At 44.8% G+C, this 21,833-nt stretch overlaps 5 protein-coding genes across 5 annotated transcripts; 4 read left to right on the top strand and 1 right to left on the bottom strand.

The window, feature by feature from the left end:
* Window positions 1–86: 86 nt before the first annotated feature.
* LOC117592661 lies at window positions 87–853 on the top strand. The gene is made up of 2 exons (XM_034286606.1): window positions 87–159; window positions 215–853. Exons 1-2 carry the CDS (start codon window positions 91–93, stop codon window positions 851–853), a joined length of 708 nt encoding a protein of 235 aa, XP_034142497.1. The 5' UTR covers window positions 87–90.
* Window positions 854–1,697: 844 nt separating this feature from the next.
* LOC117591841 (general odorant-binding protein 56a) lies at window positions 1,698–2,480 on the top strand. The gene is made up of 2 exons (XM_034285207.1): window positions 1,698–1,933; window positions 1,994–2,480. Exons 1-2 carry the CDS (start codon window positions 1,871–1,873, stop codon window positions 2,345–2,347), a joined length of 417 nt encoding a protein of 138 aa, XP_034141098.1. The 5' UTR covers window positions 1,698–1,870; the 3' UTR covers window positions 2,348–2,480.
* Window positions 2,481–2,797: 317 nt separating this feature from the next.
* Window positions 2,798–3,431, bottom strand: LOC117590789 (general odorant-binding protein 56a). The gene is made up of 2 exons (XM_034283743.1): window positions 3,324–3,431; window positions 2,798–3,259 (listed from the first exon to the last, which is right to left on the bottom strand). The coding sequence occupies exons 1-2, from the start codon at window positions 3,381–3,383 to the stop codon at window positions 2,906–2,908; spliced, it is 414 nt and encodes a 137-aa protein (XP_034139634.1). The 5' UTR covers window positions 3,384–3,431; the 3' UTR covers window positions 2,798–2,905.
* A 9,321-nt stretch (window positions 3,432–12,752) lies between these two features.
* On the top strand, window positions 12,753–14,931 carry LOC117581097. The gene is made up of 6 exons (XM_034267990.1): window positions 12,753–13,086; window positions 13,143–13,306; window positions 13,370–13,762; window positions 13,814–13,990; window positions 14,045–14,334; window positions 14,393–14,931. The coding sequence occupies exons 1-6, from the start codon at window positions 12,813–12,815 to the stop codon at window positions 14,829–14,831; spliced, it is 1,737 nt and encodes a 578-aa protein (XP_034123881.1). The 5' UTR covers window positions 12,753–12,812; the 3' UTR covers window positions 14,832–14,931.
* Window positions 14,932–19,799: 4,868 nt separating this feature from the next.
* On the top strand, window positions 19,800–20,235 carry LOC117584168. Its single transcript, XM_034272936.1, has one exon. The coding sequence runs from the start codon at window positions 19,897–19,899 to the stop codon at window positions 20,149–20,151; it is 255 nt and encodes an 84-aa protein (XP_034128827.1). The 5' UTR covers window positions 19,800–19,896; the 3' UTR covers window positions 20,152–20,235.
* Window positions 20,236–21,833: the final 1,598 nt, after the last annotated feature.

Below are 21,833 nucleotides of genomic sequence, written 5' to 3'. Positions count from 1 at the left end.
TTAAAATGTTGCAATTACCGGCAGATGATCCCTATAAAAGCAGTCGACTCGATCGGCAGAGTGAATTTCCAGTGGGTCCAGTCCAATTCAATGCTTTTTCGTGACCAAATTCTGTTCCTGCTGTGCCTGGGCCTTAGCGAGCTGCTGCCACTGACATGGGTAATTCGAGAGAGAACAACCAGAGAACCGGACTCATTTTACCTACACTTTACAGAGCCGAACGCTGACCGTCTCGCTGAACATGTCCATGACGCGATCCGTAGACGAGGAGGAGCAGAATGCAGCGAAGGGATCGCTCAGCGAGGACATGATGCAGTCGTGCATACGACGCACAGAGATATCTATGTCCCAGTTGAAGCTCTTCCACATGAGCCTCCTGAACAACGATTACACCAGCGATAACGATGTGGCGGCGCCCATTGCACCGGGAGAGAACAACCTGCCCGACGGGGACTATGGCATCAGCTCACAGATGCCATACCTCGACCTCAAGGGCAACGAGCCGCTGCAATGCTTCGTGAGCTGCTTGTATGAGAGCCTGGACGTGCACCGCTACAATATCCTGCTGGAACAGGCTTTTCGGCAACAGGTGCAGAACATGCTGCAGAAGGAGAAGCCAGCGGTGAAGGAGTGCGGCGACCTGCAGGGACGCACACGCTGCGAGGCGGCCTACAAGCTGCATCTCTGCTACAATCATCTCAAGACCATGGAGACGGAGCAGCGGATCAGGGACATTATCGAGCGCAGCGAAATGGCTGAGGGTAATGAGGGCCTAGACAGCGAGAAGGAACCCGACGGCGATATCATCGATGGCACTCAGCACTCCAATGAAGTCCACTCGAAGGAGGAATAAATAATTCCGAAACAATAATACAAGTATTCCTACATATTTTACCTGTAATAATCCTTTAATATTTGTGCTTGTGCGAAAAATAGATTCGCTTCGAATTTGTCACTTGAAGATTTTTAAGTTCATTTGGGAAATACATGTGTATGTATGGAAAGTTACAGTTATGTAGTTACTATCTACATACACTATCTACATGCTGATGGTACATAAAAAACTTTGGGCTGAAAATTTTCAGTGAATTTATTTATAGACAATTGAAGTATATTTTTGGGGGTTTGGCTAGACTTTATTTTGGTGTAGAATATTTATAAAATGCATGTAGAATGGGCCAGAATTTGGGCTGTGTATCTAGAATATCATTATATCTTGAACTATCTCGAATTTTTGTAAATTTTATGTTCATTTTATATTCACTGCATTGATGGCCAAATATGAAACTTGAAAACTAGGAAAATATGAAGTTCTTAAATGGAAAATGTCTTTTTTTTTTGGGAATTTGATTCGAAATGTAAAGATCGCTTAACGTATTGCTCATTAAAATCGATCAATATAAAAAGCTAAAAAACGATGTTAAGTAGTGTAAAAGGTGAGCCACAGCCAGTGTGGCTGGCGGGGTAGGGATATGATTGCTGTTTAATGATTATGTTACCTGCAGGCTAATCAATAAAGGATGCAAGTCTGCGAGCAAACAACATTTTAATATATTAAAAACAAACTAGCGCACACAAACAGTAAACAAATAATAATCAAGAATTTAGGCTGGAACAATTTGAAAATAAATAAAGTGAAAATTATGTCCACTGACCCGAGAGATTAATTCAAGCGGCGGGTGATTACTCCCCCCGAGCATTAAATTGCCAAGAAAGGAAAACATTGTATAAATATTCTTTTAAATTGCATAATCGTGTGTTAACAACTAAATTGGTTCAATTAAGTGGTAAAAATGCCACTGTCACCTGTCTATTTAAGCCGCTTTGGGTGAACAACATTTTGTTAGACAGCAGGGAAAATTTCAACGAGATGAACGTGAATATTTTGGCAGTAGTACTGTGCCTGGGACTTGCCCTTTATGAGCCTGTGGCAGTGAGTATTAAATTCAAATTATCCTGGAACAGGCTTCCACCTGAAACCGTATTTTAACAGTCCCAGAGCGCCGCAGATTTGGCTGCCTATAAGCAGAAGCAGGATTCATGCATCAAGGAGCTGAACATTGGAGCTGCCGAGGCTGCGCTGCTGGCCACGGACAAAGAGGTGGCCAATCCTTCGGAGGCCGTCAAGTGCTACCACAGCTGCCTGTACAAAAAGTTGGGCCTGCTCACCGCCGACTCGAAGCCCATCAATGATATGATCGTGAAGTTTGCACAGCAACGCTTCAGCAGTGTACCCGTTGACAAGTTGAAGTCTCTGCTGGCCAGCTGTGGCGCCACCAAAGCGGCCACCACCTGCGACTTCGTGTACACCTTTGAGAAGTGCATGGTGAAGGGAGTCAAGGCATAAAGAGAGCAGCAAAGGAATTTCTATGCGTGCACTTCCCTCCCCCACGCAAATAACTGTCACTTGTTTACTCTCTTTGCCCTTTTCGCTCTTCGCTCTTCGCTTAAGCAAAGACCCATTTGGTGCACTTCTCTTTTGTAACTGCACTTCGTCGCGAGCGAACAACAAAAGTGTCTTTTGCAATAATATGCATGTTCAATAGTAACATTGAGGATTGGTTGCAAAAATATAAAACATTTAAATGCAAACAAATTAATCATAATTATAAGCACAAACAAAACTACAAGCACACGATCGTGTCTCGGCTCAACCAAAAACCCGAAGCACATAACACAAGCGAAGAGCGCGTAAGCGTCTGTGTGGGTTCGATTGCCTCGTTTGTCAGTGGCCGCCGGGATCGCAAGAGCAAAACGGTTGACAGTCAGTTTTAAATTAGTAAATCAAACAGAAAACTTTCTCTGACAAAATGTGTGTATTCAAATAGTTAGTTAACTTAATCACTGCGCTCACAAATCAATCACATTTAGCCAGACTTCAACTGCTTTTTTTCTATCATCTAGTTTAAGCCTTAATATCTGGCTTGAATTCCTCGAAGCACGCGTGCAGCTTGACAGCCGTCTCACATTTGTTGTCGCCCTTGATGGAGCGGCACTTTTCCAGGGCAGCCTTGGTCTTCTCCTCGCCGATGAAGGAGCCCAACTTCTCGAGGACAACCTCTTCCTGCAGCTCACCGTCCTTCAGGGTGCCGACCTTCTCGAAGAAGCAGTTGGCAAAGCACTTGATGTTCTCTGTCGGGTTCTTGAAGTCCTTGGCCTTCACTTTGGCCACCTCCTCCTCGGTCAGATTGAGTTCCTTGGAGCACTGCTCGCCATGCTGCTTGGCCAGTGCCTTCTGATCTTCATTCAGTTCGACGGGCTGCCAATAGGAAATTTAAGTTGAATTTCTCCACCTCGACTCAGAGGACGTCTGTCAGACTTACCGAGGACAGGGCCAGGGCCACGAGCACAGCACTCAAAGCGATCACAAAGTAGGAGTTCATATTTCGTTTGACTTGCTAGAACGTTGGATGGGTTCTGATGTCAGTCTGGGCCGCGCCGGCGTCTTTTATAGCCGAACGAGTGCCGGTAGTGAGAGCCGGTTTTCTGTGCTTATAGCCCCCGGCAGTGATCCATCTAAGCCAGCTGTTGATGGTGGTCTCTGTTTTGGTTTAGGTTTTTGCTTTGGTTTGTGTTTTGCTTTGTTTTGGGTTTTGCCTCTTCTCGTTCTCTTTTTTTTTTGCGATTCGCCAGGCTTTGTATGCCATCTTGGTAAGTACTTTCATCGGTCTTTGGCCCGAGGCTACGCAGACTCCAACGAGGCACAAGTCCACGTCCAGGTCTGTTCTCTATGAAAGCATTTTTTCATTAAACCGCAGACACTCGACGTTTGCCGGTGCGCAATGGGGCATCGAATCAATTATATAAACAGAATATAGACATGGCACAGACATGAAAGATCATAGGTCTTGGCTGGGAGTTGGAGAGGTGGAGTTGGGTCCATGCTCTGGCGCTGTTCACTCATTATCGCGCCACTCTATCAACAGTCGCAATGGAAACTTTCCACTGAGCGCCCCATGCCAGCAGCTGCCAAATCCCAATACCCGACCGACCCACCAGCAACGCCTCGCCCCGTTATCCCGAAGAGTCGTGGAAGCACAGAGTCGGTGAGTGGAGGAGTGGAGGAGTAAGAGCGTCAGAGAGGCGAAGAGTCAGCGAGTCAGATCCACATCCAGATATCGCAGCGGAGGTGTAGCTGCTCTCTCGCACTGAAAGTGGAGACGCGCAAAAGGAGAGAGCCAGACAGACAGACAGACAGACACGACGACGGCAAAGTTTTTTCATTTGAATCCTATTATTTCAACGTAGTTGTAATCTTATTATCCACGAGATGACAGCAAAATGACATTTAGAAAATTTCACGCTGTGTGAAATGTACAAAAAAAACAAAAAAGAGAAACGTAAAACACAACGGAAAAGCAAACCAAACCACACCACACCAAGGAGCAGCAGAAGCAGCAGAGCAGAAGGAGCAGAAGAAGGTGGAGGAACACAAGTCGAACCAGATCCAACACGGGAATGCAAGAAAGTCAGCCAAGCAATGCGTATGGGGGCGGGGGCGTTGATGTACTGAAGGGATGGCTCTGGTCTGAGGTTCCTGATTGGGATTGCGTACTGCGGTCCGCGACTCCCCCACCCACTCAAACTTGGTATTATTATTTGGGTGGGGCGTGTTTTTCACAAGTTTTCCTGGCTGCTGCTGCCGCCTGTCGCTGCTTTCCTTTTAATTTCAATTCTGACATTTGTTTGTCTGCTGTCAAAATAAAGTAGCTTTCGCCGCAAAAAGAAATAAACCTTAAGATTGCGATTGAAAAATGTTTCAGCTTCCTCTCCAACCCCACCCAGATGCGGTCGAAACTTTTCCCTTACGCAATAATAATAATAATAATAAACTAAAGCTTGGTTTGACTTTCCTGCAAATACTTTGAAATCCTTGTGTGGTAATCTTAATTCAATTTGCCTGCGACCAAGAATGACAAAAGCTCTGACATGACATGTGCCTGGGTGTGCCCGGTTCGTATTTGTCTAAAGGAAAAAGTTTTCAAAAACCACAAGAGCCTGCCGAAAACCTCAAAACTTTATCATAATAATGGTTCATAAAAGGAGAGAGCATTTCATGTATACATTTGTCTGATCATTGTTTATTTTTTCTGGAACTAAATCTTTGCGAATCTTTCGAGGAAATGTAATGGATTTGACTTACGGCTGACCTTTGATGCTTTAGCCAGGATATTGTTGCTGGGAAAACTTGCAAAACATAATCAGTCTACAAAGTTGCGTGTAAAACTCCCCCGCCACATGCCCTGCCATGCTCCCTCCGCCAACTCTAGCTCTGGAAATTAAGTACAATTTTCATTTTAAATTAAGCTGCCAGGGCATCCCCCCGACACACACAGCAGGCTCCCACTCAGCGAGCAGCCAACAGCCAACAGCCACGAAACAACCTCGACGCTCCCGCTCAGCTTCGACGTCATTAATCACCGCAGAGGCAACAACAAGAGCCAGAAATATCCTAGCCAAAGAGCATTTGTCAGAGTCTTTGGGTTACTTTTGCTCGGCGAAAAGCATTTTCTAATCGCTAACCCCCCGAAAAAAAAGAGAAAACCCCGAGTTGGAAAAGTTGAAATCGGTCTGGGGGAAACACATGTCAGTCAGGGGGACTCGGGATCCCTGGTCTATGGGGAGCTGCGCCGTCCAACTATGGTGGAGGCCCACCTGTCTGGGGCCTTTTTCTGTGTGTGCTGTTAGAAAAATGGTCGCTAAATTTGCGTGAAAAGGCAAATAATTTCGAATTCCCGGGGGGTTCTAAATAAGTAAATTTAAATTGCATTTGTATGCGTTCCAAATTTGTGCTCCCCGCTTACTGGGGCAGGGCAGAGGGGGACGGGGGATGTTTTGTTTGGTTGGTGTTTTGGCCACAAGTTTTTGTTGCTGCTGCTGTTATAAATTTGCGTGTCAAAAGCGACGGGGTGACGGGGTTTTTTCGGTTCTTTTTTTTTTTTTTGGGTTGGTTTGATGTTTCGCATACGGAAGGAAGCCTCTGCCTCTGCCTCTGTTTTGGGTGGTGGTTGGGCAAATGTTAATGTCCTTATCAGCGCTTCAGCATTTTTACATGTGTCCGCATTTGAAATATGCGGCAGTGGCAACTGTTTTTCTGCCACTTTGCATGCAACTGCAACCCAGAGACGGAGTCGGGTCTTTGCCTGGAAAGCTCCGCTTTTTGTTGCTTCTCCTGTTGCTGTTTGCAGTTTGCCGTTTGCCGTTTGTCGCTTCCGTTGCAGTTGATGTCAAGTGTCAAGCGTAGCCGACAGCTGAAGTTATTTATTATAACGACAATTACACCAAAATGTTGGGCAACAGTTCACGTGTTGGTCCTGTCCTGTCAGCGCTCTCGCCAATAATTACATTTTCTGCGCTTCCCTCAAATGGAAATTAGAAAATGCCAAAAAAGCGGACACAAAGGACACGAAACGAAGAGCTCTTTTCATTGCTCTAATGTGTGGATTGTTATTGCCCCAGCCACACCCATCGCACACACACCCACATGGAAATCTCTTTGAAAGGCAAAGAGAAAAAGATTTCCTTTCGTCTCAATCGAATCCCGTACCGAAATCGTTGAAATTTGCTAATGTAATGATGCTTAAAAGTGTTTCAAAGTATTTCCTTTTCCCTGTTTATTTTTATTTAAATGCCGGCATGTGTGGGACCCCCCAATGGTTCGATGGGAGTGTCTGTGTGTGTGGGCGTTTGATTGAATTGAAAATGCTTTTGCCGAAAATATTTCCAATCGCCTCCTCCCTTTGGCTCTTTTCCACATTCAAAGCTGCTGGAAAGTTGCGAATAATTTGCTTAATGTATTTAGCTGGCAGCCGCAAGAACATTGATAGAAAATAGTGGACTCTGGAGCTGGTTTCGGTGCTCGTATCTATGGATCGTCTCATCTGCCCGAGTGCGGGCATAACGAGTTATATAGAAGATTTTATCGTGTCTGGCATTATACGAGTCCATTACTGCCGCTGTCTTGCCCCACGCTTATCGTTGCCCATAAATCTGCCCCAAAACTACGTGACTGTGGCGGGGAGGGAGGAAGTAAACATTTTTGGCAGGGGATTTACTTCCCGATTGGCATAAACGAGAGAAACAAATCATGGCAAATAAACATTCAAATAACGCACCAATTAACAACACGCTGCTAAAGTGGAACTTTGTCTTTTTATACTAAACATTCCCGGAATTCCCACAGCGCTTATATTTTTTATGTATTTAGCCTACGGGCCGTGACGCTTTTAACTGTTTGTGCAGCCAGATTTTGTAGATAATAAGATTGTAGCTAAATATTTATTGTTTCTAATTAAATGACTCAGACATAACCACATTTATTCAAACAGAAATCTTTTCTGATTGTGAAAATATCTTAGACTGAAGAAAATATCGTGCAACGTGTTGGTTTCGAAACTAAAATATAAAATATAAAGTCTGTATTGTATTTCTGTTTAATTTAATTGTCTACACTGACAAAACCTGGCATGGTGCACAGTGTAAAATAGCTTTAAATTAGCTTTGGATAGGGAAAACTCTAGAGAAAAATTATTTACAATTGTAAGACTTGCACATGGATCTAAAATTTCTAAAACAAAAGATTTGCATTGATGAAAATAGATGTTGATCGACTTAAATACATTTTATATTTAAATATTTCATTGAGATTAAGAATGAAATGAAAAATTAAGATTTGTTTATGTTTCCTCCTTCAGTTAGCTCTCAATCCTCTTATTTCTACACTTGTTATTTAGATTTTATTTCTTGTCGCTATCTATAATCCTTTAAGCCCCACCATTCCCTCAATTATGACCATATTACTGCCATTAAAAAGTGACTTATAATGCTGCAACAAATCCATCCATCTGCGGCTGCAGCTACACTTCAGATATTCATTTAGAGCCACTCGAGCGTGGAGTGAAAAGACCCAGCCGATCCGACCCGCCACTCCCCCTAAGTTCAATGCCATAAGTCTGCAGACTCTGTTGAGGTTTTTCTTTGCTCGTTCCTTTTTCTATTTATCATTTTTGGAGAGCCTCTGTGCCGGGGCCATGTGTTTCTGTGGGTGCATATTTAACGAGCACCTGCTGTGTGCCACTTCAGCCACTATAATATGCCAAATTAAAACTTTAACTAGCGCGCCGAGAGTCCTTCAGCAAGTGCAGCAAAGCCAGCGACAGACTGTCATCATTATCATTAACAGACACTGCCGTTCCGTGGCACATGCAACGCCCCCATACCCCCGCCGCATGCACACACAAACATTCCACTATCTTTAGCACCTTCTATGAGCGGGCCTCCACTTTGCCCAGTTGATGGTGGCCCTACTCCTCCACCTCCAGTTGTTGTGGCGCTTATGAGTATTATTGTCACTGTACTCGGCAGTGTAGTGGCCGCCATGTGCGCCCAAAAAAGTGGCAGAGAGAGCGGAGGAGCATGAAGCATGCAACTGGCTCTGAGCTTCTGACGATGAGGTGCAGCTTCCGTTTGCAGTTTTTCAGTTTTCATTCTCCTTCTCCTTCTTCAGCAGACAGCTTAGTGTCATAAGAATGTGTGTGTGTGGATGTGCTGCTATGTTGTGTGGCATAAAAAACAAAATAAAGGCGTTAATCTCTTCAACAAACTAGAGTCCGTCTGTTGTGTCCGCTTAGTGGTGGGTTGTGGGTGCAAGGTTTATGTTGCACATAGCGCTGCTTGCACTTTGGCCTAACATAATTTATGCACAGAAACTGCCTTGGCCCAGCCAGCCACCCAGCCCAGCCCAGACAACGGCAAGTCGGCAGTTGCATATGTAATTAGGTGCTCTCGGATAATGCCAGTGCCATTAGTGGCATTAGTGGCACTTTTGGGCTGTAGCACGGGCAATGATGCAGGAAGCGCGAAGAATAAAAAGGAGTAAACATGGACTTGCCAGAAGCTCTTCTGATGTCTGTCTACCACAAGGTGTTCCACACTCCATTTTCACTTATCAAAACAAAATTTGATTATGGAACAATAAAGTGTTGAAAGAGTTCGGCAAGGTGTGTTTCGGGGGTGCTCTTGGAGCAACGCACTCCCATTTAGTGGCATCCACGCTGAACAAGCTTTGAAGGACTGAACAGAGGCTCTGTGATATTTTTCATTTCACTCAATATTGCGGCACATGCGTGAGTTTTAGTACACAAACTGAACGCCAGGCAGCACAATGGCGCCACTAAAGAGAGAGAGAGAGTTACAGAGAGAGAAAGAAAGTCACAGAGAGAGAGAGAGAGTTTCTTAGCGGAGCGCGTCGTCGCCCGCCAGCTGTTCTGCACGAAGCAGACGGCAGGACTTCGTTTCATTTCCTTGCCTCAGCGCCTTAAAGCGTGCTTCGTGCCGTTTCCTTGCTTTCAGGTTTTCCCTTGACTGTTTCCTCCGCGCTGTTTTTTCCACCGTATGCCTTGGGGTGCTGTGTGTGTGTGTGTGTGTGTGGGTTGCTTGGGTTGCTTTTGTTGTTTTTGTTGCTGCTTTCAATTCAATTTTTCGCCAGCTGTTGTGCTTAATTTGAACTTTAAGCATTTTCTTTCCTCTTAGCCAGCGTACGCGTTGGTGGATTTTCTGACATCCAGTTGCCGCTTTCCAGCCCCTCCAGCTGCTGTTGGCTGTTACTGGTGGGTTTGGGCATTGCCGGCTCTAACGCTGCGACGAAGGCGACAGCTCAATATAAAGAGAGTAGAAAAGTAGTCGATTACCAGGAGCATTGGCACAGCCACAGCCCCATCAGAGTGGGTTCCAGTGGAGACTTGAAGGAGCCTTTGTGGGTCAGTCTAGCTAACCGCTAATGAAGACTTATATCAGGGCCAACGACTCGCTTGGCCAATGCACTTCTTTACGGTTAGGGGGCTCTGCGCATTTTCCCTTGGCATAGGAATGTGCCCCCCCCCGCCCGAAATGGTACGAAATATAGACTGGTTGACAGTATAAATAATGTGTTCCTTTGCCTGAATTTATGGCACTTGTATGTCTTGTTGTCTTCGACTGGCCTATAAATTAGTGGGGAGGCCAGTCAGACGATGCGTGTGTGTGGCTCACACTCCTCCCACTCGCTAATAACCGACACGCAACATAAGACACACACACACACACACAACACACACACAGATACACCACCTCCTGGGATTGTGTGGCCGTGTGACAGCGGCTTTTGTGGTTTTAAAGCCTTCTGAGAGGTGACACATTAGGATTAGACAGCCATTAATTGCCCAGCACTCAAGGCACTCGATTACACCAATTAGTCGTAGCATTAAAGTAAGCGCATTTAAATTTTATGTTTAGTCGGCCAGATTTACTGTCACGAGAGAATCATTTAGAGGCTACTCCATGTCTTAGGATATTGTGCAGCACAGGCAGCAGGGTCGACGCGGTCCGTGATGATGGTGCGGCGGTCCATGATGATGCGGCGGTCCGTGATGCCCGCCGCCGCCATGATGTGGTGGTCCACCATGTCCATGTCCTCCTCCATGTCCACCATGTCCTCCAGGTCCTCCGTGCGGTGGTGGCATATTTTTGTATTTTCAAGTGTTTAGTTCTGTTCTGTTCACAAATGAGCGTGCGAGACGTAGCAGCTCTTCGGGGCAACTAAATCCCAATCGACAGACGTTTCAACGCTTATCAAAGCGGTGCCCAGCACTCATAAAGATACTGTGCTATCTAATCTGTTTTTGTATAACTAGCTAATCGATACACTAGAGCAAACATTGAGCAAAATATTATGACCCTGGGCCATGAGTAAGAGCTTGTAACGTCGGGCCCGTGGTTAGTCATGCTCTGGAAAACCCCTCTAAGGTCGGTCCCCAGCCGGATGCCGCAGTCAAACATCTGGGAAACTTTTACTTTTAGCGTTATACTATGGAAAGATGTGTACATCTGCCGACAGATAACTTAGCGATAAGATTGGTCAGACTTAGGGGGAACTTCAGTTAATAATTCTAGTCGAAAATTATGTGGAATTTCGCGATTATTTTGTGAGCACTTGGAATTTATTTATGCTACAATTTCGTTGGAAACAAAAGTGAAACTATTTCATGGAAGAACTTAATTTGTGATTTTAATTAAGTTGCTATTATAATGTTTCTCCGATTGTTATCTGCTTGATTCCCTTTCACATTCAAGTCACTCATGTGAGGACTTGTAATTGGCACTGCAACCGTCGCCTGACCCAGATCTGAAATCAGGAGGAGAAAAACTGTTCGTTAACAGCAACAAGCAAGTATTTCCCAGGAAGAACTTGAGCGCGGATTGGCCTCTTCGAATTCAATTAATTTTATCTGCATCAATTTTCCTTTTATAATCGCATCAGAGTGTGACGACAAACGGCCAGAGCCAGAGCCAGAGCCAGAGCCAGGGCTCGCATGAGCATTCGTGGGCGAAGGGAGGTACCCAAAAAAAGGACCACAGCTCGTAAAATATATAAAGTCATTGCAAAAGCCAATTTGTATATCAGCAAAGGCAACACAGGCACAGGCACAGGACCAGACCCAGGCCCATGCCACGCCGATTATCAAACTGCGAATGTGGCACAGAGATGTGGCCTTTCGCCCGTGCCCCAACGCAAACTTACTTAAAATGCTCTTAACCAAATGGGGGCATACATATGTATGTACGTTTGTGTATTCTTTTGTGCTGGGGCAACCAAATCCTGTGCCGTCTCGTTCGCTTGCTTTCATGGTAACAATTACATTTCACAGATTTTCATTCGTTTTGGGGGCTTGAGGAGGGTTCGCGTGGTTTGCTGTTGCATGTCCGCGTTTGGGTGTCCTTTATTTTGGACCGGCTTACATTATCGTCGGCTCGACTGGAGTCCAACTGGTTTGGTGGCGGTGCGGCGCTGATGTGCGACGTCTAAATATGAGAATGTTGTGTGAAAATGTTTAAAATCCACGCAAGCCTCGCCAAGCGCAAATGCTCTCAGCACGCCATAAGTGGCAGGCAGGAGGAGGAGAGTGAGGAGAGCGTGGATTTTCCTGTTTGTGTGTTTGTTTGTTTGTGTGTTTGTGTGTCCTGACCAAGGAGTGGCCACTTTTTGCATGAATGGCGTGGCGAGCACCAAGAAAGGAAGTAAATAGTGGAAAAGGCATAAATAATAGCAAATAATACGGCGACAATGCGCACAAATTTGCCGCTAAAGTGTAGTCATTGTTGAGCGAGTCCTGTGTCCTGAGCCCCTCGTCCTGTGCGTGTGCCCCTGTTCCCGAGAACTTTTGCTTTTGCTTTTGCTTTTTGCATGATTTTGCTGTTTAAATTTATTACACATTAGATTTATGAACGCGTTGAGTTGAGTGTCCGCTGCCTCGCGCTCCGCTAACGACACTTGTCATTGCCTTTTTGTGGCCTGGATTCTAGCGGCTTTAATTTCATTGTTGGCCGCATAATTTCTATTCCCATTTGAGCTGTGTGCTGTGGGGCGTCTCCTTGTGGTTGAATTTCTCACAACACTTTTCGCTTTCCACTTTTAATCACATGTTTTGGGCCGAGTCCTTGCGTGGCTTTTAACGTGGCCCCGCAGTCGCTTATTAGGAAGTGTGACAGAATTCAAAATTGAAGAGGAAACGTATACGCCTTGCCACTTGCCACTTTCCACTTGCCACACGAAGGTGCCCGACTATAATTTGCGGTTGCAACCATCAACTTTGATATCTGGTTTAATATTTTGAAACTTATTTTAGTCAGCCTACCTCAGGGTTCACCTGAAAATGTTGTTTAGTTTATTTTTGAGTTCTTTATTTTAAATTCTTAGTAGATTTTTATTCACATTTCAAACTCCAACAAAATAAGTTACTTTAGGAACCAATAGATACAATAAATAAATAACAACAATGACATCGATTGTTGGTGCACCGCCAGCGGGTGTGGCCGCGGCCGTTAGTCCCTGGGAGACGATCGAATGGCCGCCAGAGATTGAGCAACACATCTACAAGGATTGGGGCAGCTACTACTCACGCCGGCGCAGAGAGAACTTTGCCATGCACTACTTTAACAAGGCACTCGACCTGGATCCCAAGGATCACATGACAATGTACAAACGCTGCCAGAGCAAACGGAAGGCGGCTCAGACTCAGGGCGCGCTGCTGGACAGTCGCGCGGCGGCGAGTAAGTATCGGAGGAGTCAACTTTTGTGAGCCTGCGTTTGAGTGCAATTTTTACAGGCATGGCTCGCACGACGAGTGGCGAAAAGGCTTTCATTAATCTGGAAATCTGCGATGCTCTGTACGAACTCAACCAGTTTGAAAACAGCATGGCCGAGACGCAAAACAACATTCGCCAGTTTACGGGCAATAAGACCAAAAGCTTCGAGAATCGTTTGGTGGTGGTGCGTGTACCCATGGAGGATAGCCAGTGGATCCATTTACCCCGTCCCTTCTCTCTCTGACAGGTCGATGAAGTTATACAAGATTGTACGGGTGAGGCATTGACTGCATTCTTCTCGAAACACCAAAGAACTGTCCAGGTCGTCAACGATCTGTTCAAGGCCAGTGAAATAGTGGACAAGCGTCCGCTGTGGAAGGCGTTGAGGGAGCAGGGCAAATGCGATGTACTCAGCATACCCGAGGTGGAGGAGCAACTGCTCTCACCACTGGAGACTGCCCGACGAAAGCGTGCCTTCAATATATTCCATCAGACATACCTCAATGAGTCCTGGGTGGATGTGGTGTTCATGAAGAGTCTGCTGAATAATCCCGCACTGCTGCTCAGTCAATGCAAGGAGTCCAATTACTTTCTAAACAAAATCTCCGTCAAGCAGTACGAGATTGTGCGCAAGTTTATGGTGAGTCCTCGACCTACAATGCATCCCCAAACCAACTCTTTTCTTTCACAGAAAATGCTGCAATCGCGCAGTCCCTTGTACTACGAGAACTTTATCAAGTATCGCAACAAGCTGTTGTCGGATCGGTATCTTGAGTCCTACCTGTATCGCGTACAGTACCAGACATATCGCACCATGAATGCGGCCCTCAAGCGTGTTCGTGTGCTGCGCCAGGAGCGCCGAGTGAAGGTGAGACCCGACAGCATTGGGGCAGTGCTAATCCTTAAGGTTTTCCCTTTGCAGACTTTGACCAAATATGTCGAGGAGGTAATGGGCGATTATGTGGTGAAGAAAACACACCGCGTCATGTGCTGGAAGTTCGAGTTCCTCAATGAAATGTACAACACTTTGGGTCTGACGCTGGCCGAACAACTGAAGCCACCGAAGCGCTTTAGTGCCATTGGGAATTCGGCGATCCTGCAGCTGCTACATTTGCCCACCGACAAGGTGATGGAATTTGTTTCCTTTGTGTTTGGAGATCGTTCCACGCACCCAGAGCCGGATCTCTACGATCCCGCCACCATGAGAGCCAAGTAAGATCAAAGCCAGGGCAGACTTTCCACACATTTTGCATATTTTTGTTTCACAAAGGAGACTGCAGGCACGCCTCGAGCAGCGCATGATCTTTGCCAAGTATTCCATCGAGAAGTGCTATCTGTTTCATCAGATCTCGCAGTGCCATTTGGACCAGGGACACCACTCGGAGTGCGCTTTCGTAGCGCGCAGGGGCGTAAAGGAGTCGGCGAATTGCAACAGCAATCTCTGGAAGTTCCTCAATTTGGTGCAGATAGTCAAGGCCAACGCTGTGGTGCACAAGCTAGAACAAACCAAAGACGCACTGGATGATGCCCTTCCCATTGCCAAGGCTCTCAAGTCGCGGGATTTGGTCTCCTTCGTGGAGCTTTGTATGGTGTGTAATCAGGAAGAGTCCGCCACGAAGAAGGGCACTGTGATCCTCAGTAGTCTTGCCAGCAAGGCCAGCAATCGCTCTATGGCCAGCTCGAAGGAGCTATCAGCAGAGAGCGAATAGTTTTTGAGGTTTTTTTAATGGATTATTGTTTTTTGTCCTGCAATATTTTATAGAGGCACCAGCGAGGCTGCTAATTTTAAACTTTCCTTTTCAACACAAGTAAAACCTTGTAAAACTACAACTAAAAATAAATAAAAACTTAATAAAAATGTAAGTGGTAAACTTACTAAAGTCTAAAGTATATTATTACAGGACAAGTTTAACAAGTTATTAAACACAAAGTTCGTTTTCTGGTCTCTCACACACACCCTCGGAGGCTGAATTGAATCCCTCTCGGCGCCACTTTCGCCTTTCGATCTGCTTCTCGCTCTCTTCGGAATTCGCTCTTGTCTGTATTCGCTCCCATCTGAATCCGCGCTCGTCTGAATTCGCTCTCCGTCTTTTTAGCCTTGCGGTTTCTGCTGTCGTAATTCGAATTCGCTTTGAACTCGAATTCGCCCTTGCTCGTGTTTGTCTTTGACAAAAATATATGTATGTATGTATATATGTATGTATGTATGTAAATATATGTACATATGTATGCAAATCTTCTCCCTGCCCCAATTAGCCTCAAATAAAATCCAAGTGATTTAAGTTTTTGAGCACTTGAAAATGTTTGCATTTAAAGGCACTTTATGCGCAAAAGTTTTTGTAATGCACTCGCCGCAATCTTCATTGGCCAGCAATAAAAGTGGCAGGCAACGTGTGATTAAAACTTTTATTCTGTGCCACATTTTTGAAGGAAAGCCACCTCCGCCACACACACACACACACGCAGCGCCACACATACTCTTATGCCACCTGGAAAAAGGTGTCGTAAAAATTCTATCAACTCGATTAAATTATAACAAGTGGATTTTCATGTTTTTGTGCCGCATTTATGTGTTTTTATTGTGCTAATTTTATGCGAGCTCTGGCGCGCGACGGCTGCCTCCTTAGGCAATTTTGGCAGAAAGCTTCCCGCGTCCTGCCCTCACATCCCCTCCCGAACACCCACAGAGCAGCCCACCCATAGATAGGGACCTGTGTGTCGGGGACTGCAATAATACTTGGCACACATTTAGTGGCAGCATTTAGTGGCACACTGCGGTCTCGGCGCCAACGAAGTTCATTCTTGGGACACACACACACACTTGGCAAAGTTTTTCGGCATGACGCGGCACTCACTTCACCTGGCTGGCACCTGGTGTGTGGCATGGCCATGGCATGGCATGGCATGGCACCTCCCAACTGCCTTTTGTCTTATCAAACTTTTTGGAGCGCGCATGTGTTTATGCCACAAATGGCACTTTTGCGGCAGCGCATTTTATTTTTTACTGCCACTTTTCGCCATTTTGCTTTATCATTTTTATATGTATCGTATGCATGGATGTGTGTGTGTGTGTGTGTATACATATTTTATATATATAAAACGACAAACAGGCTGCAGGTTCTGGCCTTGCTTAAAGTTACAAACAAAAAAATACTATCGAATTTTTCTACTATGGCACTAAGCCATATGTGGGATTATAATACGTATTCCTTGAACAATTTTAAGATTTGGTAGCTTATTTGGTTAGGAAAAGATGCCACTTACAGGCCCATGTCTGGAAATGGAACAACACCGTACAAAAATGTATTTAAAAAAAATGTTCAAAGTTGCAAAAAAATTAAAATTTGTAGAAAATTGTAACTTTGAGTCGGCATATCGTCGGGTATAATTCCTATAGGTTGGTAGAATATTCTAGCCTACGCGGTTATCCACGCTGCATATTATATTCAGTACAAATTATAAATGTAACAAGTTAATATAATTTTTGAGTTGTTTTTTTTTGCAGATTTTATCTATGGTCAAGCGATCTACAACAGCTAAATTTGTTTTTGTTCGTGCATTGTACATTCAAAAGTTTCACATTTTCGTATTACCCAAATTATTTTCGCACAGCTAAAAACGCAAAAAATAATAATTTATGTAAAATCACCACAAGCTCTAGCTCCTCTTCGTTACTCTTCGAATTCTTACAGTATCAATATTCAGATACCTATCACACTCCGTAATTCCCACTCTCACCCACAGATAGCACTCCAACTAGCAGTCAATTCCATTTAGAGCTCTGCTTATAGCGTAGAGGAATTTAAATGGCCGCCTCCTTCCCCATTTTGGGGTTGGGTTTTATTGTGCCCAAAGACAGGCACTGTCTGTCCTGGCAGACCTGCCGAAAGGTGTGCAAGGCAAGCCAACTAATGACCCCCGCCTCCGCCCCTGTGTTTATATGACAGTCGGGGAAAGTTTATAAATATTTATGGGGCCTCGACTCCGCCTTTTGTTGCTTACTTTCATCAAGCTCGAAGTCATTTGGTTATTTTAAAATTCCGAGCAGGCGTAGATTCATTTTTGACACCCGACACACACCCCCCCATGCCCCCCAACACGAGGCATCTGCCGCACGTTGTTGCCATTGTCACGCACACACGTACTATATTTTTTACGCGCATAAGGACACACACACGCACACCCTGTCGCATTCCCTTGGTGTTGGCTTAAAGGACTCGACGACCCCTTTCCCGGTACTGAGGAGATGTTTGCGAAGGTTTGGTTGGGGCCCCGTCAAAGTAAATAGAATCACGTACACTAATTATCATCGCCATTGCACGAAGGACGCTCAAAAATATATCTATATATTTTTATTAATTTCGGTAAGGTAACGCCCCGCCCCGCCCCGCCCCCCTTTGTAAGCCATCAGCTTTGCCTTTTTCCCTTTCCGCTCATGGGGAAAATTTTAATTGAGATCCCCTCCCCGTTCGGCGATAGCAGCGCGGAACTATTTGCCGGAAATTGAGGCGGTCGGGAGGATGCTGGTTTCGAATGCAAAGTGCGTCCTCAAATGTATAGAGTTTTGAATGGGTTGGTTGGTGGTTTAGATAAGGTTACCCATACGCGTACAATTAGCTGTGCTATTAGATGTAGATGTGTGGATATTTTGTGTAATGTGAGTCACGGCATTGAAGGTCTCAACGAAATCAATTCAAAATCCCCCAGCTGATAACTATTTGAGAGCTTTTTTAGAGGTACGGATACAGAAATATGTAATTTTATGAAGTGTTAGGGGAGGGACTTGACATAATTAGAACAAGGTTAAACATAGCGAAATATGTGTATAAATAAAAATGTAGTAAATGCGTAATAAATAATTAAACCATTAAAAGGTTAAGGCAAGTAAATATTTAATTAATATCTTCTCGTGTTCAAAAACACATTGAACTTGGTTAAACGATAAAAGCTAATAAAAAGAAAAGAACCACTGACTCTAGGAATTCAAATAAAGGTAAAAACAAAACAGTATCTTGGTAGATATTTCTGATATAATTATACTTCATATTTAAATGGAATTCTACACTATTTACTTGTATTACAATATCTGTACCGACGTAAGACCCCCACAAACATAGGGTACTTCACACAGACCAAAACACTACGCTTCCCAGTACGCTTTAGACTCTGATAAGAGCACACAGTGGGGCAGCGTGGCCTTTATCTATAGATAACACTCGTCGCGCAATAGTCCGAGATTGGCAAAGAACTTAACTTTAATAGTAAAATCCAGCGTAATGCCCAGTGCCAGACAGAACGCGCTCGGTGCAACAAGTCGGTTCCGATAGACCCAAAACAGCAAACGATCAAACCATGGACCATCGTACTCGTGTCGTAGAGGTGGTGCAAGTGGCACCGCAGCCTGCCACCACGGTTATCGTACAGTCGCCTCCAGCGCCGCCGACAAAGGATAATAGCTGCTGTTGGTGTCCCTGCTGCCCGTGCTGCTGTAGCTGTGGCGATACTTGCTGCTGCTGCACCATCATGTGAGGGAAGGAGAACACTTCCATAAACACTGGACCACCGATCCATCCTAACTGTATTACGTTAAATTAACCTTCTATGTAGTGGCATTCGAGGTCACATAATTTCCACACACAGTTTTTTCGTGCAATAAAACTTAACGCTTTGTTATAAATAATGCTTGACACTCCCTACACACTCCCCCCAGCAACGCGCAGAACATATTGTCTTACATAAATCTCAATGCCGGGGCCATAACATAAAAAGCCAAATTTAATAACATGCCACAAAAATTTGTAGTTTTATGACACAACACACGGAATGGGGCTAAGGGAATCGTTTTCCGGCTTCGGGATGCGGCTGGGGAAATGCTCGCCACATCATTGCGAAGTTAGTTCACATTCCGAGTTATTATTTATTTGTGGCTCGATTTGCCAATAAAACCGGAAAATGTGTCAAAAGTGCTGCCAAGTTTGGCTCCCTTTGCCGAGCTGCTGTTGCCATTTGATAAAGGATTTTATGACTCTTTGGCCTCTCGAATTGCAACCGCAGCCTCAAAGTTGCTGCCGCCTCCCCAGAAAACATTTTGACAAGGGTGTCGCCGGAATAGCAGTGCCAGTGCCGGCTCACACCTACCATCAGTTGTGTGTGTGTGTGGTGTGTGCTTTTCCTTGGCCAGGTTTTATCTAAAGCTTAAACAAAATTACTCATACGCAATGTGATACGAAATGTGCCCGAGAACTGTGGTGCAGGTATATGCAATTGAAATGTGTGATTTATTTAGTTTTTTCATATACACTTTGCAGCAATGAAACAACAAAACTTGTTGTCAGCCTTAATTGTTGGGAAAATATCTAAGCAATCAGAGTTAATGGCAGTCTTAGACTCGTTTATATTCAAAGTGCATAGAGCTATGTCGGATTGTTAATTGAGAATTTAAAAGGCTATCCCAGGCCGCCAAGAAAAATGTAAATTCGAACACTGATAGACACATGTTTTCATATATTTATCTACATATGTTTATGTACTGCGATTGTGTCACTGTTGTGGTGTTTCTTTTTCAACATTTTGTGTACTTTGTGTGTTATCAGGGGGAAGCTCATTGATCAAATTGCCAGGGCTTTAGATACAATTGGGTAAAATATTTATTACGAGGCAAAACTTTCAGTGCGTTGCTTCAGTTATAGGCGCGTACCCGGGCAGCGACCACTTAGTCGAAGCGTTTAGCCAAATTAAGTTAGTCAAAGGAAGCAACCAAGAAATAAAAGAAAAATGTACTACAATCAAGGCTACCAAATGGACGTGATCGATCCGTACTATCCACCGGAAATCATCGAAGTGATGCAGCCCCCGCCGCCGGTGGAGGTGATAATGCCCTCACCAATGTACTCGCAGCCCGTTGTGGTGGTGGAGCAGCCCCAATACGGCCCGACGGCCACAGGACCCTCCCAAGGCGAAATGGAATGCTGCCTGATGCTAGGTGCCTGCTGCGTCATGGAGGAGTGCGGCATGTGTGTCATCTCGTAGCGCGGCAAATATGGAATAAATGTGTATGGAATATGTGGAATAAGAAGCCTGTAAACTGAATAATAAATCTAGACTGAAACCGAATGTGTGATGACTCAAAGTGTGCTGGTAATTCGGGGCTACCAAAAGATACTCCAAGTATGATAAAGTCAAAGGAGACATTTTGTGGTGAAAGAGTTCAAACTGATTAAAGTGCTTGTTACTACCTGTGACTCTACTCCTCTCTCTTTTCTTAACTGAGTGTTAGCCTACACATAAATATCAATAACAATAGATCTTAATTCCTCCGACAACGAGCACCCTGATAGATAGACTTTCAACAAGACAGGCCATCTCCGGACTACCGCGACCATATTTTCGGTGGCAACTGCCAAAGAAAATTTACTGTGTACTCTGGAACTTTTTTTTTTGTTTCTGAAAGACATTCATCCCCCGTGGGAGGACCACGCCCATACTCATTTCCTTGGGTTTTCCTTTTAATAAATATAAAGCGTTAATTTGCTGCATAATTGCGCCCTGCCACACCCAGTAGAGTGCCAGCAGCAGGCGGACGGACCCCTGTCGCTTTCGTGTCCCAGTTAAGTAGCGCCACAGCCTCGCACTCCATCAGGCCGACTGACTCAACCCGACTGGAGTGGGAGTGGGAGTGGGAGTGGGGGTGGCAGCACTGTCTATCCACCATTTGCGCTCCCTTTTTCATGTCCTCAATGACAGTTATTTCATTTTTCTTGTTGATGTCTTTCCCTGCACTCATTAAATCAAGTTAAAAAGGCATATAGCCGTGCGCTGTTGTTCCTGCTTCCGTCGGTTGCCGTTGCCGTTGCCGTTGCCATTTCCGTTGTAAGGCAAGCTGTTGATGTTGTTCTCGGTTCCTAGGACTTGGTTGTTATTGTGGCTGAATGTTCTTGGGACCGCAGCAAACGACAAACAACAGCGGCGAAACACAGACACCAAACGCCCGAGACAACGCACAAAATTACAAATACAAATAACATTTCACAGAACTCAACCAAAGAAACAATACATACTTTGTAAGACGGAATGAAGCGGCGAAAGCGAAACTCCTTTTGTACAGGGCTCGGCTTTAATTATAATAACTTGTGAGTGGTTGACATCCGCACTGACTTTAATGGCCCAGCCGCAAAAGAGATAACATCCAGGACACCTGATGGGAAGAACGGATCCATACGACACTTCGTCTTTAGTATTTGTAAATGATTCCAGAGCTAAAAGTAATACTGTGTAAAGGGCGAAAAAGAGACAATGAGACTCTTGGGAAATATGTGCCCTTTGCATGGCGTATTACTTATGAAATGTATTTACAAGTCGCTCTCTGGCGACCGGATCAACTGTAGTTGAGTCACACAAGCTACACTCCGTTTAGCTGCCATACGAACGATGCATTTGGAAGGGCAACGAACGTTTTTAGCTTCAACTCCAAGTTGATGCTGGCACCTGCCTGCTCGCCTTTTGGGTTTCATTGAATTGATGATAAATTGCTTAAGAACTTTGTTGATTTTCCATAAGGGAGTCAGCCGCCGATATTTGTAATAGAAAAACCTCAAATCATGAAGTACAACTGGATGTACAACTAATGCATATTCCATGTTTGCGCAACGAGGACAACCCACCCACTTACTTGGCCATTCTTCCAGCCACAGTACAAGCTTTCCACCCTCTTG

This window comes from Drosophila guanche, unplaced genomic scaffold (assembly GCF_900245975.1).
Source record: "Drosophila guanche unplaced genomic scaffold, DGUA_6, whole genome shotgun sequence".
In the NCBI taxonomy this organism is placed as follows: domain Eukaryota; kingdom Metazoa; phylum Arthropoda; class Insecta; order Diptera; family Drosophilidae; genus Drosophila; species Drosophila guanche.
Note: the sequence above shows the minus strand (reverse complement) of the source record. Positions and strands in the feature narration are given on the sequence as shown.

Bases quoted from the DNA above. Each gene is read 5' to 3' on its own strand.
- LOC117591841 (XM_034285207.1), top strand. From the start codon at position 1,871: ATGAACGTGAATATTTTGGCAGTAGTACTGTGCCTGGGACTTGCCCTT. The intron at 1,934-1,993 runs GTGAGTATTAAA...GTATTTTAACAG, and splicing joins CCCTTTATGAGCCTGTGGCA to TCCCAGAGCGCCGCAGATTT.
- LOC117592661 (XM_034286606.1), top strand. From the start codon at position 91: ATGCTTTTTCGTGACCAAATTCTGTTCCTGCTGTGCCTGGGCCTTAGC. The intron at 160-214 runs GTAATTCGAGAG...TACACTTTACAG, and splicing joins AGCTGCTGCCACTGACATGG to AGCCGAACGCTGACCGTCTC.
- LOC117584168 (XM_034272936.1), top strand. From the start codon at position 19,897: ATGTACTACAATCAAGGCTACCAAATGGACGTGATCGATCCGTACTAT.
- LOC117590789 (XM_034283743.1), bottom strand. From the start codon at position 3,383: ATGAACTCCTACTTTGTGATCGCTTTGAGTGCTGTGCTCGTGGCCCTG. The intron at 3,260-3,323 runs GTAAGTCTGACA...TCCTATTGGCAG, and splicing joins TGGCCCTGGCCCTGTCCTCG to CCCGTCGAACTGAATGAAGA.
- LOC117581097 (XM_034267990.1), top strand. From the start codon at position 12,813: ATGACATCGATTGTTGGTGCACCGCCAGCGGGTGTGGCCGCGGCCGTT. The intron at 13,307-13,369 runs GTGCGTGTACCC...TCTCTCTGACAG, and splicing joins TCGAGAATCGTTTGGTGGTG to GTCGATGAAGTTATACAAGA. The intron at 14,335-14,392 runs GTAAGATCAAAG...TGTTTCACAAAG, and splicing joins CCCGCCACCATGAGAGCCAA to GAGACTGCAGGCACGCCTCG.